This window comes from Monodon monoceros, unplaced genomic scaffold, assembly GCF_005190385.1.
Source record: "Monodon monoceros isolate NGI ecotype Baffin Bay Population unplaced genomic scaffold, NGI_Narwhal_1 Super_Scaffold_4, whole genome shotgun sequence".
Classification (NCBI taxonomy): domain Eukaryota; kingdom Metazoa; phylum Chordata; class Mammalia; order Artiodactyla; family Monodontidae; genus Monodon; species Monodon monoceros.
In genome coordinates, this window is record NW_021703781.1 from 54,901,304 (window position 1) to 54,924,595 (window position 23,292).

General features: G+C 56.8%; 1 protein-coding gene across 2 annotated transcripts; it reads left to right on the top strand.

Moving 5' to 3' along the window:
• Positions 1-403: 403 nt before the first annotated feature.
• On the top strand, positions 404-19,270 carry LOC114908745 (paired box protein Pax-2-like). 2 transcript variants are annotated; one of them, XM_029245230.1, is made up of 5 exons: positions 404-1,097; positions 11,717-11,827; positions 15,352-15,520; positions 16,263-16,460; positions 18,044-19,270. In XM_029245230.1, exons 1-5 carry the CDS (start codon positions 1,073-1,075, stop codon positions 18,048-18,050), a joined length of 510 nt encoding a protein of 169 aa, XP_029101063.1. In that variant the 5' UTR covers positions 404-1,072; the 3' UTR covers positions 18,051-19,270. The 2 variants fall into 2 exon arrangements, with proteins under 2 accessions (XP_029101063.1, XP_029101064.1); XM_029245231.1 differs by having other exon boundaries at positions 15,355-15,520.
• Positions 19,271-23,292: the final 4,022 nt, after the last annotated feature.

The window sequence follows — 23,292 nt, forward strand, 5'->3', positions numbered from 1 at the left end:
TTGAGGGAGAACTTGTGACAAAGGTGTGAGAGGTGTAAATTCCAGATCAGGAGAGCACGATGTGGGACAAAGCTCAAGTGAGCCTTTGATCATGGATGAAAGCGTGAGTGTGTTTGGAGGAGGTGTCAATCTAAGGGTCCAAGAGACTTGGAGTGAGAGGACCAGAATACTGTGAAATGGTATGGTTCAAATGAGTGGCCTCTCAGCATGGCCAGAGCTGGGGAGGGGTCTGGTAATTCTCCCTTTCCTCAGGGCCTGTGTCATCTCCTTAAGGCAAGGAAGCCAGGACTTTTTCCTTTTGTTCTGAGTTTTTAAAAAAGGAAGGAAGGAAGGAAGGAAAGGGAAGAGGGAGGGAGGAAGGGAGGGAGGGAGGGAGGGAAAGAAGAGAAAAGAAAAGGAAAGAATTTGGAGCAGGAGAGGCTTGTGAGGGATTTAGTGAGCAGTTCCACAATGTACTGGCGACAGGGAATGACTATGTTGCCCAAGAAAGTTGGGGTGCGTCTGTAGGAATCTTGAAAACATGGGCTGAGATCCGGGCGTGTGTGTCAGGCTGTGGAGCAAGTGCTGGTGGAGAAAGTAGCAGGGGGCGAGCGCTGAGAGTCGTGGGGAAGGGGAACGCACAAAGTTGGGGAGAGCATGAGCGTGAAGACGCCCCTGCTTGTGAAGCTGTCGACTGACGGGAGCGAGTGACAGCGAGGAAGAGGGGGTGGGGTGAGAGGTTGCGCCGGCGTCTAGGCTGGGGATTCGGTCTCTGGGTGCCTGCGGCAGCGCGGCGGCTGCTTGCCTGCGGCGGACTCGGGGCCGGGGTGCGTGTGCGCGCGTGTGCGCGGGGCGGAGAGCCCGGGGCTCCTGTACGCGTGGCTGTGCCTCAGCGCTGCCGGCTGGGTGAGCGCGGGCGCGAGCGGAACGCACAGCCGAGGCGGCGGGCAGCCCGGGTTATCTGAGCCGCTCGGTCTTGGGTGACTGCGCCCAGATCTCGAGGCGGCGGCGGCAAAGGCGAGACGCGCTGTCGGGCCGCGGAGGAGCCGAGAAGCGAAACCCAGGCCCAGACGGCAGCGGCTGGGAGTAAAGCATGGAACAGCTCTCGGGCCGGGCAGGTAAGAGGGAGGAGGACCCGTCGTCGCCACAGGCAAGGGGGGTGCGGGTGACCGAGAGGCATGGGAGCGGCCAAGTCGAGGGACCCCACTCCTGTTTCTTTCTGTGCTTGCCTGGCGGCGGGGCTGGGGACTGGGGCTCTATGGCCTCTTCCCACCTCTGAGGCCTCCGGACCTTCCGTCCCAGTGTCCTCTGAATCAACTAAAAACTTTCCACCCAGAAAACGTGAGTTTTACAACTTCTCTTGGTCACTTTGCAGAACCTGGGCTTTGCTCTCTGTTGTGTGTTTAGGACTTTATCTTTCCACTTTCCTTCAGTGTAAAAATATTTTGCCTGACTGCCTCCAAGCTGGGAGTACTGGGAAGGCCTTAGTTTCTAGTGGGGTTGGAGTATGGATGCGTGTGCATGTGTGCTAGTGGGTGGGGACAGGCTGTGTGCACAATCTGTATGCATATGTGTGAGGGCCTTGTGTATTTGAGTATGAACCAAAGTGTAAGCACTGGTGTAGATAATGCAAGTGGAGAGAAGGCTGCTCCCCAAATAAACGACTCAAGGGAGGCCTGGGGCAAGAGGAGAGATGGCAGGCCCCAGGGGACCCGAGTGGGGAGGAGAATCTGAAGCTGCTAAGGGAGTAGAGGGCTCCTCTCTCTCTTTTTTTTCCCCTCCACCCCTCCCTCAGGCCTGCCAACTCCACTCCATCTGCCCACTAGGTGTCCTGGTGTAGCACAGGGGTGGGAAGCCAGGGACCCAAGTTTAGTTTTGGATTGCTGGGGAGGGAGAGGGTCGGATCAGGTTTCCAAGAGTTTTTCAAATAATACCACAGAGGTCAAGGACTAACTCCAGGCCCCTTTTGCCTCACTCCTCTCCTTCTCCAAATAGCCTTCGTCCTCTCCCTCCTCCCCCCATCCCCTACCAGCTCAGGCTTTAGTTCTTTCAACTGATAATCCAGTTTCCACCCTCAGCACTGCCCTTCCTGTAGCTTCTTGGCCTAGTCCCTCGGCTGCCTCCATTCCCCCTTGGGGGCCTTGTGCTCACTGGGGAATCTGGGCCTCCAGGAGTGTCAACTGTCACCTCCTGGGCTTTTAGGGATCTGGGCCACCCCTCCACATCAGAGGTTTAAGTAGGGAGATCAATAGCAAACAGTTGTAATGATCTAATTAATTATGGCAAAATTAAAAGCGAGTACAAAATCAATCTCTGATGGTGTTGAAGATGGAATTCAATTGAGAGCCCATCTGTGCACCCCCTCGACCGTATAAATATGCAGCCCAAGGACAGACCTAATGGCTGGGCCTTCCTGGGAACCTCTTTCCCCCTTTCTTCCTCTCCTGCACAGGGCTTCTCTCTCCCTCACTCTGCCTGAATCTATTTATTTTGACTCCTGCCGCCTCCTGACCCCACCCCTCCTTCCTTCCCCGTCCTGTCTGCTCAGGCTCCCGACACTCCCACTTTGCCATTTTCCCTCTTGGAAGGCGGCTCTCACTGCTTCGCAGGCCTGAGGTGTGTGAACCTTTTTCCCAGTCTCTGCAAATCTCCCGGAAGACGTAGCCAGGCCGTCCCCCCAGCGCCTCGGGAAAGAGAAGGAAGAGCAGTGGGGGCATCCTTGAGCGCCTGTCCAGGCTCTCATCCCAAGTTTCCTGGCGCTCGGGATACTCCACAAGGGACGAGGGCGCTTACCCAGGGGCGCCTGCGCCTACCTGCGTCTGCCCGGGGAGCTGCTCTCCCGGCGCGCTTGGCCGGGCGGCCGGGAAGAGCAGCTGCGCACCGCAATCCGTTTCCTTTCCCTCCTTTCCCCGCTTTTGCGGGGATCAAACGCCCGCCCGCCCAGCTGGAGCTTGGGGAAGTGTGGGGAGGAGCTGTGGAACTGGGCAGGGCTGGGTCTGAGAGAAGGAAACCTCCGTTCCCTTCCAAGCCGCCTTCTATCTTTTTTTCACGGCCCCCCCTCCGGCCCCTCGGCCCTCACCTCTTTCTTATACATTTCTGGCCGGGACACAGCTCCCCCGGGGACCCTGCGTGCCCCAGAGGGCCCCCGCGCCCCTTTTATACCCGTCCAGCTGGTTCAAAATGACAATGACACGCACGCGCGAACGAGCGTGCGTGCCTTGCGGACGCCCTGGTGCAACCTCCGCAGCCGGGTTTGCGAAGGATGCGGGTTTTATTTAGTCTCGCTGAGCCCGTTCGGGAACAGCGAAGACCAGGAAAAAGCGAGGGAAAGGGTAAGAGAAGAGAATCGGCTACCAGGTCAGTTGTGGTCTTTGGCCATCGACGCCTCTACTCCCAGCACCATAAAAATAAGCCCTTTATTTGATGACCTTCCTTTTACTCCACTGGCCTGTCCCAGCTGGCTCTCTGCTTCCCTGTCGCTGGTCCCCTGCCTCTCCCTCCTGGGGTCCTGGGCCCACACTGGGTTCCCAGGGATTTTTATGCCCTCGGAGACCCCTCCCTATTCCCTTGTCTTGCTGCCGGATCCTCAGGGCCTGGGGGAGACACAGCCCTACGCCTCCCCGCCCTCTTTTGCCAGGCCTCTTCACCCCGTTATTAATTGCTGTGTTGACCTGCAGGATTGATTGGCGGCCCCGCTGGAAGAGGCTGGGGAGGCCTTGGCCTCGGTGCAGCCTCGGCTGAGGGCGGAGAGAGGAGGGGGAGGTGTGGATATGGGTCCTGAACTCCTATCTCAGCCCCGCCTGGGACACAGCCTAGACACTCACTCCACCCCGCTCACACACACCTTTACACACCCTCACAACACTCACACACTCACATGATCCCTTCACCAAGAGGCGTTCAGCCCCCAAGGAGACACATCAGAAATTCTCCTTAATCGATTTAGAAATTGAAAGAGGCTTCCTCCCTCCATCATTCATTCTCTTCACTATATTCGTTATCCGCGGGTCCTAGACCTCACGACCGGCCTGCTCAGAGAGAGCAGAGCTCAGAGAAAGCAGAGAAAATCTCAGCCTTTTCTTTGTCTGAGATTTACTTTGCACCTCCCCCCACCCACCCCCAGGAACAGTTGCAGAAAGTTAAGAAATAATCCTGGATGTGGGTAACCCTTAAAGTCTCAAACCAAAGCATTTTTTCCAGAAAGAGCCCGTGCCCTGACTCCTGAGAGATTCGGTTAAGCCCTTTTGTTTCAAGTTCGGGGGATGGACGGCTCTGGACCGCGGAAAGTGGAGGGCGGAGGCTTGCAGCAGCGTGGGGCAGGGGTCTAACCCCAAAGCGAAAGCCCTCCCCTCCCCTCCCCTCCCCCTCTTCCCTAAACCTTGTCGCGCGCGCGCGCACATACACAGACACACACGGCCCCAGAGCCACAGCAACACCCCTCCGCCCAGATCTCAGGCCACAGGCCCTCCGGCCAGCAACCCAAGCGATAGTGAGCCCCCGGGACGTCCCGGCTCCAGGCCGAGGTGGGCGGAGGCGGCAGGAGTAGACGAACCTCGGCCGCTCCCCAGAGAGACCCCTCTTCCTTGGTTCTCTCCCTGTCTCATCAGCCTCTCTCGACACCCCCTCGTGATCTCCTCTCCCCCCCCCCCCCTTCTCCCCCCTCCCCCCCCCCCCCCTCCTCCCCCCCCTCCCCCCCCCCGTGATCCCCCTCTCCCCTCCCCGCTCCGTGATCCCCTCTCCCCTCCGCTCCGGTCCTTTGTCTCCGGCCAATTCGCGGCGCCGAACAGCCTGGCCCCCGCCTGGGCGGCCCTGCCCCTCGCTTCCCTGTTTGGCTGGCGGGGCTCCCCCTGCCTTCCTTACCCGCTCCCGGCTCTGGCGCGTTCTCCGCCTGCTCCTCACGTCCGCACAGCAGCTGGGAGAGGAGGCAGGGAGGGCGGGCGCGCCGCGGACGGATCCGAGAGAGTAGATTTGGTGCTTGCTCGCAACTCCGGGAAAACTCAGCCCGCCCCCTACAACTATTCCTCAGCGACGCAGAGCCGCGCGCCCTCTCCCGCGTTTGGCCCTTTCCTTTCCTTGTACATTGGCGGTGGCTATTTCGCTTCCCCTGGTCTGCCCAGCATCTGAAGTTGCGCTCCCCCTGCCCTGCACTCCGTTCCGTTTCGGGCTGCCCTATGCTACCGTCTGCCCCCTTCCTCCGCAGCCCCCTTCTTCGAGGTGGCGGTGGAGGGTAGCGCTGGGGACGTTGGAAGCCCGCCGGCACTGTCTCCCTTCACCAGCCAGGTCAAGCTCAGGGCTCAGGGCCTGGCTGAGAAGAGGGTTAATCATTACTCCCACGGACCCTCAGCCTCACTGGGACTCTCTCACCCTTGGGGAGGAAGGGAGGGGGCAGTTAGCCAGGTGGGGACCTCGGCTTGGCCTAAACCAGCCTCTTCGGTCCTTCCAGAGACAAGTGCCTTCTCCGGTCCCACAGCACCTTTCGCATCCCTTTCTTTTCCTCCTCTCTCCCCTCTTCCACAGCTCCCCTTGGTCAGGCCTCTCCCCACTGTGTCATCTGCGCTCTGGCTTTGGCAGGTTGACTGCAGGTCCTGGGAGGACCAACTTTCTTTGTTTGGAACCGAACTGGACGGGATTTCCTTCCCCAAGTCTCCACCAGCGGGCCAGCTCCTCCCAAAGGTTTTGGCCTACTGGCCCAAAGGCGACTGCGCCTGAGGCCACAATTAACCCGGGTGTCGCAGGGGGCGGGGTAATTTTAACTGATTCTCTAGCAGTTGCGGTGGTTCAGTGGGACAAGGGGTGCAAGAAGTGGGAGTGGAAGAGTGGCAGGAAAGAGACAGAGAGCAGAGTGATGAACATGGACAGGGTGTGGTAGCAACAATGGAAAGAAAAGAAGTCTGAAAGGGAGGAACACGGAAAGGAAAGCAGTGAGGAATCCTCTAGTTACCTTTATAGGGTAGAAGTTGGATGGAAAAACCACCCCCTGCCCTGCCTAAGTGCCCAAATCCCTCCCTTCCCTCTTTGTGGATGGTTAGGGGTTCAGAAAGTTAGGCACTTATTCCTTTACTATAGAAATGTTTGGTTTTTTAAATGCTTTCCTATTGGCTAGCTCCACGGAGAGGCAAGACAGGTGTAATTATCACTATTTTACAGGCAAGAAAATTGAAGCTCAAAGAGGCAAAGGGACTGTGCATGTGGAGGCTATTACTCCTTCCCTGGGCTTTGGAGTGAGTGGCCCCTTTAGCTGTGCAGAGGTCCATAAGTGTGCGTGGGGGAGGCTGTGTCCAGGAGTACCAGAGCCTCACCGGGCCTCTTGCGCCCCCCTCACCTCCTTCTAGCCTTTTCTCTGTTGGACAGAGCCCTCCACTCCTACTCTATAGATTGCTGGCCCAGTTTCTCCTGGCTTGACCATTTTTTTCTGCTCCCCAGTCGGGTGGCCCACCGGTGGCAGCCACCTGGCAGGCCCGTGCGGCTAAGAGGCCGCTTTGGTGGCCAAGTGGCTTGCATTGTCCTTTCCCCTCAAAGGAGCTGTGAAGGGCCGGCAGGTCGCTAGGACCGCATGTGAGGAGAAGCCGGGTTAAAGGAGGAGGGGCCGGGGAAGAAGAAGGCGCAGCACGTGCGCCCAGCCTCCTCAGGACCAACAGACAGAGCGGGCGGGGCCAGCCGGGAGTTAGGCCCCCCGGGCTTCACGCAGGGAGCCCAAATATTGGGAACAAAAGCGGGAAAAGAAGAGTGAGAGCGGGAGGGAGCGAGGGAGGGAGCGAGGAAGCAGAAATTAGGGGGTCTTAGATGAAAAAAAGAAAGTAGCTTTAGGGGGAATGTGCCGTGGAGTGTGAAATTGCAGCCCATGGTGCTCCATATTGTACCAGAAGCTCTTCCAAAAAAAAAAAAAAACCATCCTCCAACGTGACCAGAGGGCTAGGAAGGGGGAGGGGCGGGAAGAGAATGGGGAGGAGGAGGGGAAAGGGCCGGCCGGGCTGGAGCCGGTCAGGGCGAGCTGGAGCGGGGCCAGCGTGCGTGCGCCGGCTGCTTGGGACCTGGTCGCCGAGAGAATGCGCCCCGGGGTGCACGCCGGGACCCTGGGGCGAGTGGGCTGCAGCTGTCCCGGACTTGGATTGTCAGACAAACTTTTTTTTCTTTTTCTTTTTTTCTGGTGGTGGTGACTTCCAAAACTGGGAATAATTCTGAAAAAAAAGCTTGGCTGTGGAGCTGCTGCTCTGCTCTACCCCTCCGCTCCTCCTTCCTCCGTTTCTGCTTTTCTTCCCTTTGGACTTGTTTTTCCCCCCTTGGTTCTAAACAGCTTTCCCCGCCCTGAACTTTAATGCGTTTAATTTGGTCCGCGCTGTGGGGAGTATTTCCTAGGGAGATACATTTAATTTCGGAATTTCTAATCCCCTCCCTCAGAGCCCCGGCCCTGGCTCCCCTTGCCGCTCCCCGGGAGGTGGAAGGAGTGGAAGGAGGAAGGTTGGCCCAGGCCACCAGGGAGGGGCTTGGCTGGGATGCTCTCCGGGCCCCCACCAGGCGCCCCACCTCCCCCACCCCCTCGCGGCCCAGCCGCCTTCCTCAACTGCTCCAGGTCAGGCGCCTGGGGCCCCAGGTCAGGGCCCTGCCTGCAGAGGGTAGGCAGCCAAGCCTCAGCTTTTCCTCGCCAGGGTAGAAAGCACTGGGCCAGGGAATGGGAAAACGGAAAAGGAGCAGAAGGGTCGGGCAGGGAGAGGGTGCAATCGGGGGCACCGGAAAGGGTTTACCGAGCACTTCATGCACAGCCTGCACAGAAATGCATTTGGGAGCTCAGGGTGCTAGTCGCTCTTGGCTTGCTTGGGGTGACTTTGCGTGTGTATACTGTGAAGGAGGAGAGAGAAGCTCAATGGCGACCAAGGCCTCCCGGACACCTACACCTGACAAAGCACACGGGAGACAACTGGAGAGCCTGGCGGCTGGAGATCGTTAGAGAGGAAGGAGGCAAGGGCGGGGGTGCCCGGCGCCAGGCAAGCCTGGCAGGGAAGGGAGCGGAGAAGGTGAAGGAGCGGAGATCCACAAGGAAGATTTATTGGGCAGATCAGATGCACAGAGGCGGCTAATGAAGCAAATCCCGAGATGGGTATCAGAGCAACTCCCCAAAAGTTTATTTGCCTTTAAATTTCCGCAGCGAGGCGGGCGCCTTGTTTGAAGTGTAAATGCCCCTAGGTTGGGGGGTGGAAGGGCTGCTTTGAAAACACCAGAGAGAAAAGGTTCATTTAGAGGCAGACGGGAAAAGCAACCAACCCTGACAGGTCGGAGCCCGGGTTGTGTTTGGGGTTGGGTTGTTTTCTTTCTTTCTCTTTCTTTTCCTCTTTCCTCTTCTTTCTTCTTTCCTTTTTTCCTTTCTGGCTTTTTTCTCCTCTACTAAGACTATAGGAGAAAAAAGGGAAGAACAGGAAAGGGAGCATCAGAGGGAGAGGCCAGCACCTCTGGAGAGAAATCTGTAGGCCAGCCCTTCAGGCTGGAGCCCTGGGAGAAGGCTGAGTCTTGGCTAAAAGGGTTTCTAATCATCGGGGAGTATTGCTCTTTGATTTTCTAGTCACTTGAACAGGCTGGAGCCAAGGAGGAAGCTGCCAGGAGCTGGCTTTGTGGGAGGGTGGATGTCCAGTTAATGCAGTGCTGAGGAAAGTGTCCCAGGAGCAGGGGGAGTGGGGTTCTGGAATCTCAGGGGCTACCTGGGAATTGGACTATCATAGAAGTGTCTTCACTCCTCATGGGGTACATGTGTCGTATAGGTGTGTGAGTGCAACTTCCAGCACACTTTGTGCACTAAGTCCTCTTCTTTACAAAACATGAAAATGCCTCTTGCTTAGTATGTAAAAAATGCCTGTTGTCTGCACCCACACTTCTTCGTAGTATGTGTAACCTAGGGACATGTCTAGCTGATTCTAGAAAAATCTGAGTCTGTGTGTGGAGAGGGGTCCTGCCCACAGTCCAGTTTTTCCAAGAGTTCAGACTCCCTAAGACAACGTCCTAGACCAACATAGGGAGACCTGGAGCAAAGGGCTCCTTCGGTCTGAGCTCCTCTCAGTAAGGACCCTTCCTCGATGTGGCCCCCTCATCCCAATACTGGGTTAATTACCTCCCTGAAAGAAGCCCAAGGCTGTACCAGATAATAACACCTGAGAGCCCTTTGCTCCCAGGCCCGGGAGCCTTTTCCTTTAGGCTGCCCGGAACTGTTTTCCTTTTTCGCTCCCCACACCAAGGTAGTGCGTGTTCGTGGGGTTGTGAGGCCAAAGCAAACCCGGGAGCGCCATCTGCAGGTCTCGAGAGGAAGAGACTGACCTTTGGAGCTGGACCCTGCGCCTTCCACCTCCAGCCCGAGGGAAGCAGCTTGGCCGCCCAAAGAAAGTGGGGGTGAGGGCTGGGAGGGAGGGGGCAGGGGGGGGATTTTTCCTCCCAGAAGTTACTTCGCAGGTGGATTAAGCGGATTGGGCTCCGGAGGATCCAGGAAGGAGAGCAAATGACAGGATCCCAGTGGATCCGGCCTCCTAAAGAGTGGGAAGCTCGGAACCCCGTCGGGCTGAACCTGGCCCGAACCCCACCCGAGGATGAAGGGCGCTCTGAAAACCCAGGTGCAAGAGGCCCTGTAGGCGTTTCCTCCTGCCTGAGTTGAGCGGGTTCGGCCCCCAACCTAGCTGCCGCCTGGGCGCTGGCCAGAGGGACAGCGGCGCGAGTTCGCGGCGCTTCTGCGGGCGCCAGGGTCGGCAGGCAGGGGCTAGAGTCTCCTCGAGTACCGGCTGCAAGAGCGCAGCGCCGGCTTCCCTCAGCCGCCCTTTCGCAGACCCAGAAAGGGGAGGAGGTGGGAGCGAAGGAGGGAGAGTTAAAACATCAGCTGAAGTGCCAAGATGATTTATGAGACGAGGGAAAATATTTCATAAAGATCTCCCGGATATTCTGTACTTAACCAGTTAGGAGACAAAGGGCTTCTCCTGCCTGGTGCGTGCGAGCGGACCTGAGCGAGCGAGGGAGCGAGTGCGGAGGAGGGCTGCGGAGGCTGGACCAGCTGCTCCGGCAGGAGCGGGTCCGGGCAGAGCGCGCTGCGCCTCCTGCGCTTGCTCTGGATCCGCCGAGCTGGCAGCGGGCGGCGCTCAGCCTTGTTCGCAGCCTCTTCTCCCCAGCCGGGGAGAGCGAGCCGAGCCTCGGTCTCCCGCGTCCTCAGCCGTCAGCGACCAGTCGTTCTGCACTGTCTCCCCAAGCCCCCTCCCCGGCCACCCGAGGGTCCAGGAGCCAAGTCCCCGGGCTCTCGCACCGTCCGTTGGGTCCCACTGAGGCAGGTGGGTCCCCGCCGGAGGTCTCGATTCTAAACCGAGCGTTCTGGGCTGTCCAGACCCCGTTAGGCAAGGGGACGAGGGAAGCCCTGCGCGCAGCCGTGCGTGGGACGAGAGAGGAAAAACCGCCGGACACTTTGCCCCGGAATGAGAATTGGGGGTATGTGGGTGGGGAGTTACCTCAGGAGGGACAGACGAAAGGGAAGGACCAGAGAGAGGAAGGAAGAACCAGGGGGAACGGAAGGGAACTGAGAGCTGAGAGTAGGGGAGATAGGAGTAGGGTTGCGGACCGAGCTCGGGGCCCCGTGGCTCATGCGGGCACTGGCCAGTGGATGGCAGGGCTGGGTGAGTTGGGACTTCGAGCCGGCTTCCGAGCGTGGCGCGTTCTGCGACCCTCTGTCGTTGCCTGAATATTCATTAGACTGGCCGCTCTTTATCCTTATCTAACGTTTATCTTATCGGCGAGTTTCGTTTCTCAATGTAGTTTTAATCCCAGGCTCCCCTGCCCCCTCCCCCTGGCCCGCTCCCCTCCCCTGCCCTCCCCCTCCCTCCCCCTTTCCCCTCCCCTCCCCCTTCACCCGCTCCTCCCTCCTCCCTCTCTCCCTCCCTCCCTCCCTCCCGCTTCCCCCTCCCCTGCCCTCCCCTCGCCGGCACCGGAGTGACAGGCGCGGGGCCCTCCTCGCCGAAGCTCGGGGCTCCGGCGCTGGCGAATCACAGAGTGGTGGAATCTATTGCCTTTGTCTGACAAGTCATCCATCTCCCAGCGCGGGGAGAGGGAGGGGGTCTGGAGGGGGCTTTGCAGCTTTTAGAGAGACACACACCGGGAGCCGAGGCTCCAGTCTCCGGCCGAGTCTTCTCGCAAACGCAACCCACCTGGGGCCAGTCCAGTGCTGCCGGCGTCCCTCGGCTCCCTCCCTTCTTCCCTCCCTCCCGGCCCTTCGGCCGCGGCGGAGCGCGCCAGCCTTTTCCGGGGGCGGGGGCCCGGCTCGAGCTCTCCCTCCCGAAGGCGCCCGCTCGGACATCCCGAGGATTGCTACTTCTTTGCCAACTTCGCCAACTCACCGGCACTTGGAGCGGCCCGGCTCCCCGCCCGGCGCCCTCGGGCCGCCCCTGCTACTCGGCTACTCCGACTGCCGCCACTGGATGAAAGGGTTCCAGGGGAGCTGAGCGAGCCGTCTCCCCCGCCCAGCCTCAGCCCTGGCCGCAGCTGCCGCGCGCGCCATGCGCCCCCAGGTCCCCCCGGCCCGGCCTGCCACCCCGGGGCCGTTCTGCTGACCGCCCAGCCCCGCGCCCCGACGGTGGGAAGTTCCGGGCGCTGCGGTTGCAAGCTCCGGCAGGCCCGGGAGGAGTCCCGGCGGGGAGCGCAGCGCGGCGCCCCCCCCGCCCCCGAGCGCTCCGCCGCAGCCGGGAGCCCGCTCACCCCCCCACCGTCCCTCCCTTTTTTCCTCAAGTCCTGAAGTTGAGTTTGAGAGGCGACACGGCGGCGGCGGCCGCGCTGCTCCCGCTCCTCTGTCTCCCCATGGATATGCACTGCAAAGCAGACCCCTTCTCAGCGATGCACCGTGAGTACCGGCGCCCGGCTCCTGCCCCAGCTCGGGGCTCCCCGTCCCTCCCTGTCCCGTCCTGGCGCGGCCCTGGCTCCCCACGCGCTCAGGTCCCATCTTGGAGGCCACCCTGGCTTCTCCTGGTCACCCCTTTCGTTCTTCCTCATTTCCCGGTGTTTCTAAAGCCCCCAGTTTCTCTCCCTTCTGCCTTGTCGCTCATACTTCTTCTACCTGCCTTCATACCTCCCTAGTGCCCATCACCCTCCTTCCTTCCACCTGCTTTTTCTTAGGTAGTGGATCCACAGCCCCTGACCCTGGCTCCAACCACACTACTCCCTGGCCACCCTCTTGACTGGAGCTGGGGGACTAATGGACAGGCAGTTTTCAGGGTTTTGTGTGGTGTTGTGTTTTCTTTATCTTCTCTCTTTCTCTCTCTCTGCCTCCCCCTCCTCCCTCCCCTCATCTCTACCTTTCTGGAACTTAGAGTGTGGTGGTCCAGGAGGAGACTCCCAGCAAGGGCAGCCTCAGTGTCAGGACAATCAGGCTGAAGACTGTGGGGGTGGGGTGCCCCCTTCTGACCCTCAGCTCCCAGCACCTCCTGGCCCTGCCAGCCCAGCCAAGGCTTCTTGTGGGCTGGTTTGAAATACTTCCTTCCTCTTCTTTTTTTTTCCTACCTTCCATCCTACTCCTTCCCCTCTTGTCCTGGAGTTGGGAGTCTGAGATTGGCAGGATGTGGTGGTCATCTTTCTCTGCCTCTCCCTGGGAGATGCTCTAAAAACAAAGAGGGATTCCAAGAAATCGAAGTCTGTGAAAGATCACGTAGAAGAGCCTTCCAGGCGATCCCTGGGTAGAGCAAAGCTCAGCTTCTAGTTCTGGAGGCTCCTTGCTGGGCTCCCACTCCCTGGTAAGGATGGGCCAGCCAGTAACCTGGCCAGGGGATAGGAAAAGAGGGAGAAAAGGAGGGGGGAGAACAAAAGGAAGGCAAATGCCAAAGCTGGGGAGAAAGGAGAGAGAAATCAAAACAAGGGGGAGGAAAGAAGAGCCAGAAAACAGAAAAAAAATGTTACAGGAAAAAGGAGAAGGGGAGAAAAATTTAAAACTAGGAAAAGAGAATTATTTTAATGAAATTTGAATTTATCTAATTCTTGTCATATGTCTTTACCTTGGAAAACAATTCAGAGGTATTTTTTGTTCGTTTGTTTTGTTTTGCCGCCTTCTTTTTTTTTAAAGATAAATAGATTCTAAATAGAAAATGTCCCCTCCTCTGTAGGTTAATAATCAAGGATGATTTGTAACTTTTCACAGGGAAACTTTTTAGACCTGGCTTGGATCTGTGCTTGGGACAAGACAGCCTAGGAGGGAGAGCTGTATTTTTCTCTACGCATATATTTAGCGCATATATATATATATATATATATATATATGTATATATGGGTGCTTTAAAAAATACTCCTGTGACAAAATATATTTCCCTAAATAATTTCCAAGCACAGGAAATCCGAGCCAGGGGCCTCCGGCTGCCGCGGGTTTCTGGGAGCCGAGCCTGAAATCCTGACTCCTTTTCGGAGGGAGTGGAACGGGGTACCACGCCGTCTTCGCCCAGCCCGCCGGCCTCCTGGCCCCGCTGCCTCTCCTCTCTTGCCGATTCCGCGGGGGATCTGCCGAGTCCTGGCCGCCCACTGGGTGCCACTTTGAAACCGAAAAGGGTAGCAAGGCGAGCCGAAGGTGGTCGGAGGAAGGGAGAGACCGCGGCGCGGGCGGGCTGGCCGGCCAGCAGCGGCAGCCCGAGTCGGCGCCGGCGGCAGTGGTGCATTCCAGGCCCGACTCAGCGCAGGTTCTCGGCCCCAGCCCTGGACTCCCGCCGTGCCCCCTTCCCTTACCCACCCCTTAGATTGGGGTCGAGGGGCCGGGCCCGGAGCCCGAGGAGGCTGAATTATTCATCTTTAATCTGCCCGCAGCTGCCGCCTTTTCATACCGGTAACGCGAGTTCTCCCGGGGCCTAAATTATTGATGGTCGGGTTTGGAGGGAGGGGAGGGGTGAGGAGCGGGGCTAGAGGTAGGGAGCCTAGCATGGATGAGGGGTAGAATAAGAGGCTTCGGCCTCCCCCAACCTCTAGATCAGAGGCCTCTCCCCAGGGGTTTCGCCGGCGCCTTTTCTCGGTCCCCCAGAAGGGAACGGGAGAGAAGCGAGTCGGGTGCAGATGTCCCCGCTTTCTCCGAAAGTCGCCTGAGGCTAGCAGGACAGGGACTGCAGGTTGCTGGCCCGGTCAGGTCGGACTCTGCCGCTAGAACTCTCTGCGGTTAGATTGCTCAGTAACTGCGGCTGCAGGTTGATGGCTTTGGGTGCAGGATTTCTAGACTGCTGTCAGTCAGGGAGAATGGGGCGCCAGGCAGCGTCCTCAGGCCTGGCATCCGGCGACCACCTCGGCTCCGAGGTTGGGAGCCTGCGCTGGAGTCTGGTTGGAGACCCAGCACCCTCCTCTTGCCCAGGAGAGCAAACGCCGTTGCTGCCCGGTTTCCCGAGTGGCTGCGGAGGTCTAAAAGGTCAGATGGACACGAGCTGGCTCGCGCTGGCTGCACACGGTGCCCCGTGCACCTTCAGCCCGCCTGGGCTACCTGTACCGTGCGTCCTGAGCGAGGCCATGGGCCCCAAGCCTAGCGCAGCGCGGCAGGCGGACGAACCCAAACAGTCTGCGTTCTGTGGCTGCTACCCCGGCACCTTGCCGCTTTCCACTGCCTCCCCGTCTCCGAGCGCAGCAGATTCTGGGCCCCTGCCTCTTCAGCCTTCCCTCCTCCACTTGGCTTTCTTTGAACTTTAAACACTACAGAGGCGAAGGGGAAATATGGCTCCCCAAATACCTAAAGATAGAAAACATAAAGGAAAGAAAAGCTCCCCATCAGAAAACAAAACAAAACAAAAACACAGGGAAAGAGGCAGGAAAACTCTAACTCCAATTAAAAATAAATACAAGGAAAGAGGTAGGGAGCAAAAGGGGGGATGTCAGGGACTTAGGCCCTCTCTGTGCTTGGAGTCCTTATGTACAGAGTCAACCGGACCCAAACACCCCAGAGTCATCCGCCTCCAAGCAGGCTCGTACAACTCCCTCTTGCCTGCGGCTCAGGCGGGTTCCGCACCGCTCCGGTTCCGTCCTCCGCCCGGCCCTTCCTGTCCTCTCTTCCCTACATTCTTTCCTGCTGGCATTAATTCCCACTGTGCTGTTTTTCTCCCCCTCTTCCCTTTTTTTCCCTCTCTCCCTGCTTCCCCATTCCTTCCCTCACTTTCTCCCGGTGTAGCACCGGTCTTAGAGCCGTTCTTTCCCAGCCCTCCGCCCAGCATCTGCGCTTCCGCATTTCTGCAGCTCCGCAGATTCCAGTCCCTAATCCTCTGCATTGTGGTCGGCGGCCTTCGTTCTCCCGCGAGTCCGGGAACATGCCCTTCCGCCCTGCCTGCTCCCTTTGCACGTCCTGGGTCGCAGACCCTGACTAATGGCCGGTCCCTGCTGTGTGTGGGGTGTTGTTTTTTTTTTCTTGTCTCTCCCCAGCAGGGCACGGGGGTGTGAACCAGCTTGGGGGGGTGTTTGTGAATGGCAGGCCCCTGCCCGACGTGGTGAGGCAGCGCATCGTGGAGCTGGCCCACCAGGGTGTGCGGCCCTGCGACATCTCCCGGCAGCTGCGGGTCAGCCACGGCTGTGTCAGCAAAATCCTGGGCAGGTGAGGGCCTCAGAGCTGCCCCTGGTAGATGCCCTGTCTCCTTCCCTGTTTGGATAGCCCTGGGTCTCCAGCCGAGGGCTTGGCTAAGTCGAGGTCGCCAGTGGGAGAGGGAGGTTCCTGACTGGGGCTATCTGGAGAGCTGCTCCTTTTGGAGAGGGCACTCAGGTGGTGACTGTGGCCCCAGAAGCGAGGGTGGAGCAGGGCCATCCGGCACCTGCCCCGCTCCAGGGTCCTCACTGGGAGATAGCCTGATTCCAGTCTTCAGAAACGGAAGGACAGCTCTTCCCTTTGGAAGGGAGGGTTGGAGGAATAGGGTAGAAGGTAAAAATGGGTCCCTGAGAAGAGAAAAATCAGCTTGGGGAGGTAGAAGGTTGGTCCTGGTTCCCATAGGGTCCCTGTGCTCTGTGGGAAAGGTCTGGAGGCCTCCAAGTACTGTTCCCCCCGCTCTTCCCAAATGAGGGGCCGGGCTTCCACTCCCAGGGGCATTGATTCCAGCTGCTGTGCGTGCAGCCTTTGGTATGGCCACCTCCAGGGAGGGAGCGCCCCTGGTGTCCCTCCCCTCATCCTCCACTGCGTCCCTGCCCTAGCCAAGTGGACTCTGGAAGCCGGTTCAGACACTCTGGGCTTTTCCCTCCGTGCCACTGCCTCAGGCAGGAGAGTGGCTCAGTGGCTCCGGCGCCTGCAGCGCCCTGTCCCTGCCACCACCCGCTTCTCGCTGACCCCGCCGGTCTTCCCGGCGCAGGTACTACGAGACCGGCAGCATCAAGCCCGGAGTGATCGGCGGCTCCAAGCCCAAAGTGGCAACACCCAAAGTTGTGGACAAGATTGCTGAATACAAGCGACAGAACCCGACTATGTTCGCCTGGGAGATCCGGGACCGGCTCCTGGCGGAGGGCATCTGTGACAATGACACAGTGCCCAGCGTCTCTTCCATCAACAGGTGAGCAAGCCACGCCGGGCTGCAGGGTGGGGCTCCAGCTCCCAGCTCCTGCCCACCAGGGCTTCCCCCAGCACCGGTCTCCGTTCTTTCTTCGGCCTCTGCCTGCCCTTGCTCCTGCTCCCAGCTCCCAGGTCCTTTGGGCAGGGAGAGGGGACCTGGGAGGCAGAGAGATAGACAGACAGACAAGGCTGTCTCCAGCTCAGGGCTGGGTATTCCCTGCCAGGCTTCTCCCGCTGGCGTCCTGGAAATGAATCCAAGTGTTTGTGGTAATTAAGACTCCAAGATTACGCGCCTCGGTATCTAGAGACAATCACAGCCCACAGCCGAAGCCTTTAAAATGACCAGTGTCTATTCATCGCCTCCAAACAGACTTCCCTTTCTAAAGGCATGCTCCCTTCCGCAGGGGCAGCCGCCTGTCCTGGCTCCCCCGCCATCCCTGCTGACTCCCACAAAGCTGGCCTCCCGGGAGCCCAGGACTTGCTAGCCAGCTCCTCACAAATTTCCGGCCTGTTACCACCAGTATCGAGGCCTGCAGAGCAAACGCCAACCACCAGCCAGCCATTGGCAGGGAGTAGAGGAGCTAGACCTGGAGTGGGATGCCAGGTCAGCAGGGAGAACTCTGGACCCTGAGACTGAACCTTAGGAGATGCCTCCAACCGCCTAGAGTACCTACATCCAGGCCTAAGCCTGCACTGATGACAGGCTCAGGCACAGGGGGGCAACTCAGGCTGGATTCAGCTCGACATATAGTAGCACAGGATAGTCAGTCTCCCAATCTCTGAGCCACTCCAGTGTGCTCTCTGGGACCCATGCACACTCCATGTATGTACCCCCCGCCCCCGGCCAGTGTACGCATGTGGCAGGTACAGCACATAACAAGAGCACTTGGACATGGGAACCCAAGATGGCTTTCCCATCACAGAACTGTACAACCTGATGTCAGCAGAGACCCTGTGCAAATTCCAGACAGCCTTGGCCAGCTTTTCTACCCCCGCCCCGCACATTGTAGGGCAACACTCCAAACGAGAAGAAGGCTGAGGGTTTCATACCCTTGTTTTTCTTTACACTCTTCATAGGCTTATTATCAGGACAACTAATAATTCAGCTGGTGCCTTTTTCTGAAACTGGCATCACGTATCAAGGTTTTTTTTTTTTAATATTTTGCAAATGAAATGGAATTATCCCAAATCATGCTGAAAACAGCAGGTAAAATTAGCTGGTAGAATGTACCTTGGCTAAAGAAGATTCCCTCTGCCACACTCGTGCTGTAACGTACTGCGAGGCGACCCCAGAAATTATCCCAGTGTGTGCCATCTGTATTAAAATGGTTATTCAGTTATGAACAGGGTAACATAATACTGATCAGCTAATTATACACCCTCCGAAAATTCTCCAGCTCCCTGGGCCTGGTGGTTTGACATTCAGATACCTTCCAAAGGAGCTGGAGAAATTCTCCTGGTGGTTTGGGAGAGGAACGAGTCTTTTGCATTTAAAAGTGAGAGGAGGAAGCTGGGGAAGCTTTGGGGCTGGGGCAGGAGTGGCGGTGAGGGATGGGAAGGGGCCAAAGCATTGTCTCCTCTCAGCCTCTAGGCTGGCTACTGGTCTTGGGAGTGAGTTGGAACCGAGGTCTTGGGAGGAGAGCAGCCCTGCTGAGGAGCAACGTTGCTGGGACTGGGTGCTGGTGTTCTGGAGAACATTTGGTAGAAATCTTGTTGTTGTGATAGGATTTGCAAGCCGGTGGAGGAACCCAAGATATGTTCGGTCAAAGGCAATGTGCTTCTCTTGATGTGTGGAGGATTGCAGCAATCAAGGCAGGTGTGGTGGCAGCACCCCTTGCCTAGCACTCTGTCTAGCACCACTTCTCCCCCCCGTCTCCCCAACATATACCCCTCACTGGCCGAGATGTTTTGGGAAGCTGGCTTATACAAAAGTTGGGGAATACTCTCATCCTGAAAAGCCACGGAGAGCAGGGGACATGTGACCCCAGGATCAAGCTCCAGAGGCCTTGAGGTGCGCTCACCAGAACTGAGAGAAAGTAGAAGAGTGAGCTGCTAGTGGGATGAGAGTGGGAGAAAGAACGGCTTCAGCTTGACAGCTCTGACAGCAGCAGAATTTGCTCAACACGGAGCCCTATCACCTGAGGGGCACGGAGGCTAGGCTACCTTTGGGTGTGGGAAAATAGCCATCTGTGGACAGGTGTTGCTGGAGATGGCAAGGGAGTGGGAGGAGAACGGGGAAGCCACCGGCAGCATGGGCAGCCAGCCCTGGGTCTGCAGCTAGGCTTCCTGGCTTGCTTTGTCAACAAGGCACAGTCAGGGTATTCTTGATTTTGCTTTGGGACAGAATCCTACCGTGACTCATACTTTGGAAAGAATTCTGGGGGCTTCCCAGTGTGCTGCCGAGTCAGGACTGGAGGGATGCATCTGGGCCCGTGCCCTTAGTGTCATCCCTCGAGGTGCTTTGCTCTGAAAGGGAGGGTTTATCTGAGATGCGTTGCTTCAACCCTAAAACCCGCTAAAAGTGGGATTTCTGCTGGCGCTGCTGATGCCAGGAACTTTGTGAAATCTCACTTGCTGTAAGGAAGAGCCTACAGATTTTCCTCTGTGTAGAAAGTGTGACGCATTGGGGACCGGGTGGTTCTTGAGTTTAGCGCTTTACTGTTGGTGAGGTGCCCACTTGTGCTGGGTACTTTATAACCCTCATGGTAAGAATGTGCCCGTGCCGGCCGTTGGCAAGAAAGGAAATCCACACATGCTTATCCACCTGAGCCAAATCATGAGGGTTTTCATCTTCTCCTCCCCAAACAGATGCTGTTGCCACACTTGAAATATACTGTTATGGTTATAAACTAAATTGCTTTTCATGCTTTAAAAATGGTTTGGGCTTTTTCTGATCCTGTCGCGATAAAGGCTTGGACATCCAGCCCGCATTCTCCATTGGCAAATCCTCACAGAAATATCTCTCTGAGCCAATGGAGTAGGTCAGAGAGGCCTCCCAACCCCACCCTCACCCCAGAGACCACCGTCAAAAATCCGGAGGGTTGACTAGATTGCTTAGCATGTGGAATTTATTTGAGTGACTCTCAATATTGGGTTACTGATCGCTGAGCGTGGAGTTGCCAGCTCTTCAGCTTGTACACCACTGCTGTAGAGGGCGGGTGTTTATAAACAGGTGACTTGAGATTGAAACCTGGTGTGGGAAATGGCCCGGAGTGGGGGAGGAGATGGAGGGAGATCCAAGCTGCTGAAAGGGAAACAGCCACCTAGTTACGTTGCTGAGCAATTGGCTGGGCAGGAAGGATTTTCCTGATTATATGCCAGAGTCTTCAGGTTTGTCTGTTGCTCTGGGCAGGGAATATAGCTCCTTTGAAGGCACAGGCGCAAAACTCCAGATACGGTCTAGGGTTACTGAAGATCCCCTGAGGGCACTGTCTTGGACTGAGCTGGCAAGGAGGCCCTGGCTCTCTTAACGTTTTCAGCCTGCCCTGTGCTCTTCGGGATCAAGGCACTCCAGCTCCTAGATCCTTGGAGTGGACCCTCCCAGAGTCAATTTCCCCCCGACCACCTGCTACCCACACTCTCTCTTAGCCTGTTGGGCTCTAAGTGAGCATATTTACTCTCCTAGCAGTGGCAGCACTGGCTTCAAGAAGGCGCCAGCCCCAGGGCTGTTGAACAGCTCCGTCTCGTGTCATCTGCAGGTCTTCGTTGGAAATCTGGCACTGGGGTGACAGTGGCCTAGCTGTTCATTCAAAGGCCTTTCCAAGTAAGCTGGGAGCCACTCATCCCAGCCAAGGGAATGCTGAAGACATGTTCACGGTGGGGGTCTGTGTCCCTTTCTCAGACACAGGTTCTAGAACATTGCACATTTGACTCTTGGACCCGGCTTGGCACAAAGCTGGCCCAGAGAGGCAGCACTGCCTGCCCATCTCCGTACCCTCGCAGTTGTTTGGTGGTCAGGGCTGTTGGTCTAGTGGCAAAGAGCCAAGGCAAGTTGGTAGGTTAAGAAGAAGACTTCTCCCCACAGAGGAAAGGGAAAAGTAAGGATAGAGAACTTGCTCTCTGTGGCCCTGGGCCTACTGGATCAGGCCGCCTATAGTGGACAGACGTGCCAGCTTCTGTCTGAAAAGCCTTGCTCACCTGTCCTTCCTCAGAGAGCACCTCCTGCTGCAGAGGCTGCCCGTCGTTAGAATAACGTGTGGAATAGTCATGACTGCTGGCCTTCTTATTTCTTAAAATGAGCTGGAGTCGTCCCCCTGAAAAGCCATTTTTGCTCCCTTAGTTATTTTAGACTTCTTGGCCAGCAATTGTATCGGTCTGTTTCCCTGCGGCCAGGCTCCGAGTGGGCGGGCAGGCCACAAAATGGCTTTCAGGTGAGAGCAATGGCTGGTTGCCCTGAGTTCTTACCTCCACTGGCAACTCTAGGAAAGAGGAAAGCAGGAGGGGTTGTCCCTAACGAAAGCTCCAGGTGGGTTTTGGAGGGTGATGCAAAGAGGAAACAAGAGGGGAAAACCCTAAATAAATAAATAAAGTGTGACCAACTATTCTGAGAACTCAATAAAACAATCACATCAAATATGAAGAGGCATAAATCTTGTATCTGCACAGGTAACCTACTCAATTGCTTTTATTATCGCTCAGGCTGCCTCCATTTATTACCGTCCACAGTCTGGGCAAAGGAGGTTGCGTGGAGGGTGGTCTCCAGTGCAATCCTACACCCTGAGAGGCAACAATCAGCCCATACAGCCAGGGATTTCGATGGGAGCTCGGGAAGGGCCCATTTGTCTGCATGAAAACCAATCAATAACTCTGTAACCAGAGCCCTTGTCACAGGGAAATGGACAACACAACAGTTCAATACAGGGGCCACGGGGGGAATTAACCAAGTGGAGATGGGGCCAGGCAGGAGCAGCCCCTAGAGAAGGGAAACGGGGTGCCTGGAGAAGAGAATATTGGGGAGGGGGGGAGATGGGGCAATGGCTTTGTGTGCATATTGGCACAAGGTGGGAATTATTGTGCAAAGTAGATCCAGGGGACCAGAGGCACCGTTGGAAGTTCGGGTGGTAGGGAGCAGCTGGGAAGTGGACTTGTTCCAGTACCCATGGGATAGTGTGGTTGTATGTGTGATGGTGTGTGTTGTGGACAAGAATATTATGCTTCCATAGAAAGAATCGCGATAGTAGTAACTGGTGCGGAAGATGAATCAAACCCCCTACACCAGAGCCTGCACGCTGAAAAGGGGGCTCCCTCTGAGCCCACAAAGGAGCGCCTTAAACCAGGGGCTCCATTGTCTGCCCCCAGCTCCCTAGACCTTCAGCTCCAGCTACTCTGCAACTTTGCCTCTTGAAGTTCAGGTCCGTCCTCGGCCCTTCCTCCTTGCTGCCTGGAGTTGGAATTCTTATACTAAGAGGAAACTGTACGCTGGAAAGAATTCCTTTCTCACGTCCTGTTCCTTAAAAGAATTCAGTAAAGGGTGTGAACATGGCCTGCCACTTCTCTGAATCCCTGCTGTTTCATCTCAGCACCCCCACCCCCAGGTCAGATTCTCGGAGGGCAAGTTTCTTGCATTCAGAGTTCAGATTCATGCAGGGGAAGCTATGCCCAATGCTGCTCACCCAGCCACGTGGGTGAGCCTAGAGAAGAGAGAAGGGGCCCTGATAAATCTGAGGAGTGGGCAACGGTGTCTCACAACCAATGCCCTAATAACAAGTAAAATATTAAACGGGTGGAAAATTAAATCGCTGTGGGTTTATCGGTCTACCACTAAACTACTGGGTTGAAATGTTTTTCTCCTGTTGAGCAAGTTATTTGTTTTGGTACTCTAAAGGTGCAGCTCGAATCTATTCATGATGGTTTGTGGGCACAGAGATTGATATCTTCAGGGTGTGTGGATTTGTGTGTGTTTGTGCCTACCTGCGTCTGCTCTTAGGTAAATGGGCTCGGGGGCCAAGAGGAAGAAAAAGAGGAAGACCTGCAGTCACAGACAAAGGCTGGACACCTTGTCCTTGGGACCATCAGGTCAATCAGTGAGGCAGTCATTGGGCCCTTGGGCAGCAATAATAGGGCTGGGTTGGAGAGTTCTCATTTCATAATTTGGGAAAATTGGGGGCAAATTTTTCTTCAATTTTTATTTGCACTGTAACACTCCATAGTCTAGTTAGGCCCCAATTAGAGGGGCTTTGCTGCAGCGATGCTGCCTTTGTGATAGAGAGCTGTGTGATCCACTGTCCATCTTCAGTTCAACACTTGAGTCCCAGCCCCGTTGGCAGAACTAGTTAGGGACCAACTGCATAAGCAGCCAAGAAGATGGCCTTCCTGGTGTACCCCCTTCCTGCAGAGTTCCGGTGCAGTGGCCCACCAAGGGACCTGCGGGTCCCCCAGCAGGAGGCATGTCAGCAGCACTGGGACACGGTCATTGTCAGAGCTCTCCCAATGGCCAGGCCCCAGGCTCAGCCTCCAAATCCTTCCCCAGTAATCCAGGTGCCAGGGAAATAAGGAAGAAGCTGGGTGCAAGGAACACATAACTGGGAACTAGAGAAGGCTTGGACACCAGACCAAGTAGAGCATGATGGCAGAGGCAGAGGCCTGCGGTCTCCTGGGGAGGGCTGGACATAGGGGAGCTGTTGAGGGTGTAGGAAACCAGAAGAGGATGACCTGGGACTGGAAAAGAAGAAGCAAGGCCCTGTGTAGACCTGGGAACTCTCAGGTAGGAGGGGAAGTCATGTAGGAGGGAGACAGGAGAGGCCATGGAGCCAGGCTCGTCTTGTAGTTCATCCTCACCAACCACAAAAATAACTGGACTCTTTCTTTCGTTTTTGAGAGATAATACAATAAGA

Coding starts and splice junctions, on each gene's coding strand:
- LOC114908745 (XM_029245230.1), top strand. CDS start 1,073: ATGGAACAGCTCTCGGGCCGGGCAG. Junction 11,828..15,351: donor CCCCTTCTCAGCGATGCACC/GTGAGTACCGGC, acceptor GTCTCTCCCCAG/CAGGGCACGGGGGTGTGAAC. Junction 15,521..16,262: donor GTCAGCAAAATCCTGGGCAG/GTGAGGGCCTCA, acceptor TTCCCGGCGCAG/GTACTACGAGACCGGCAGCA.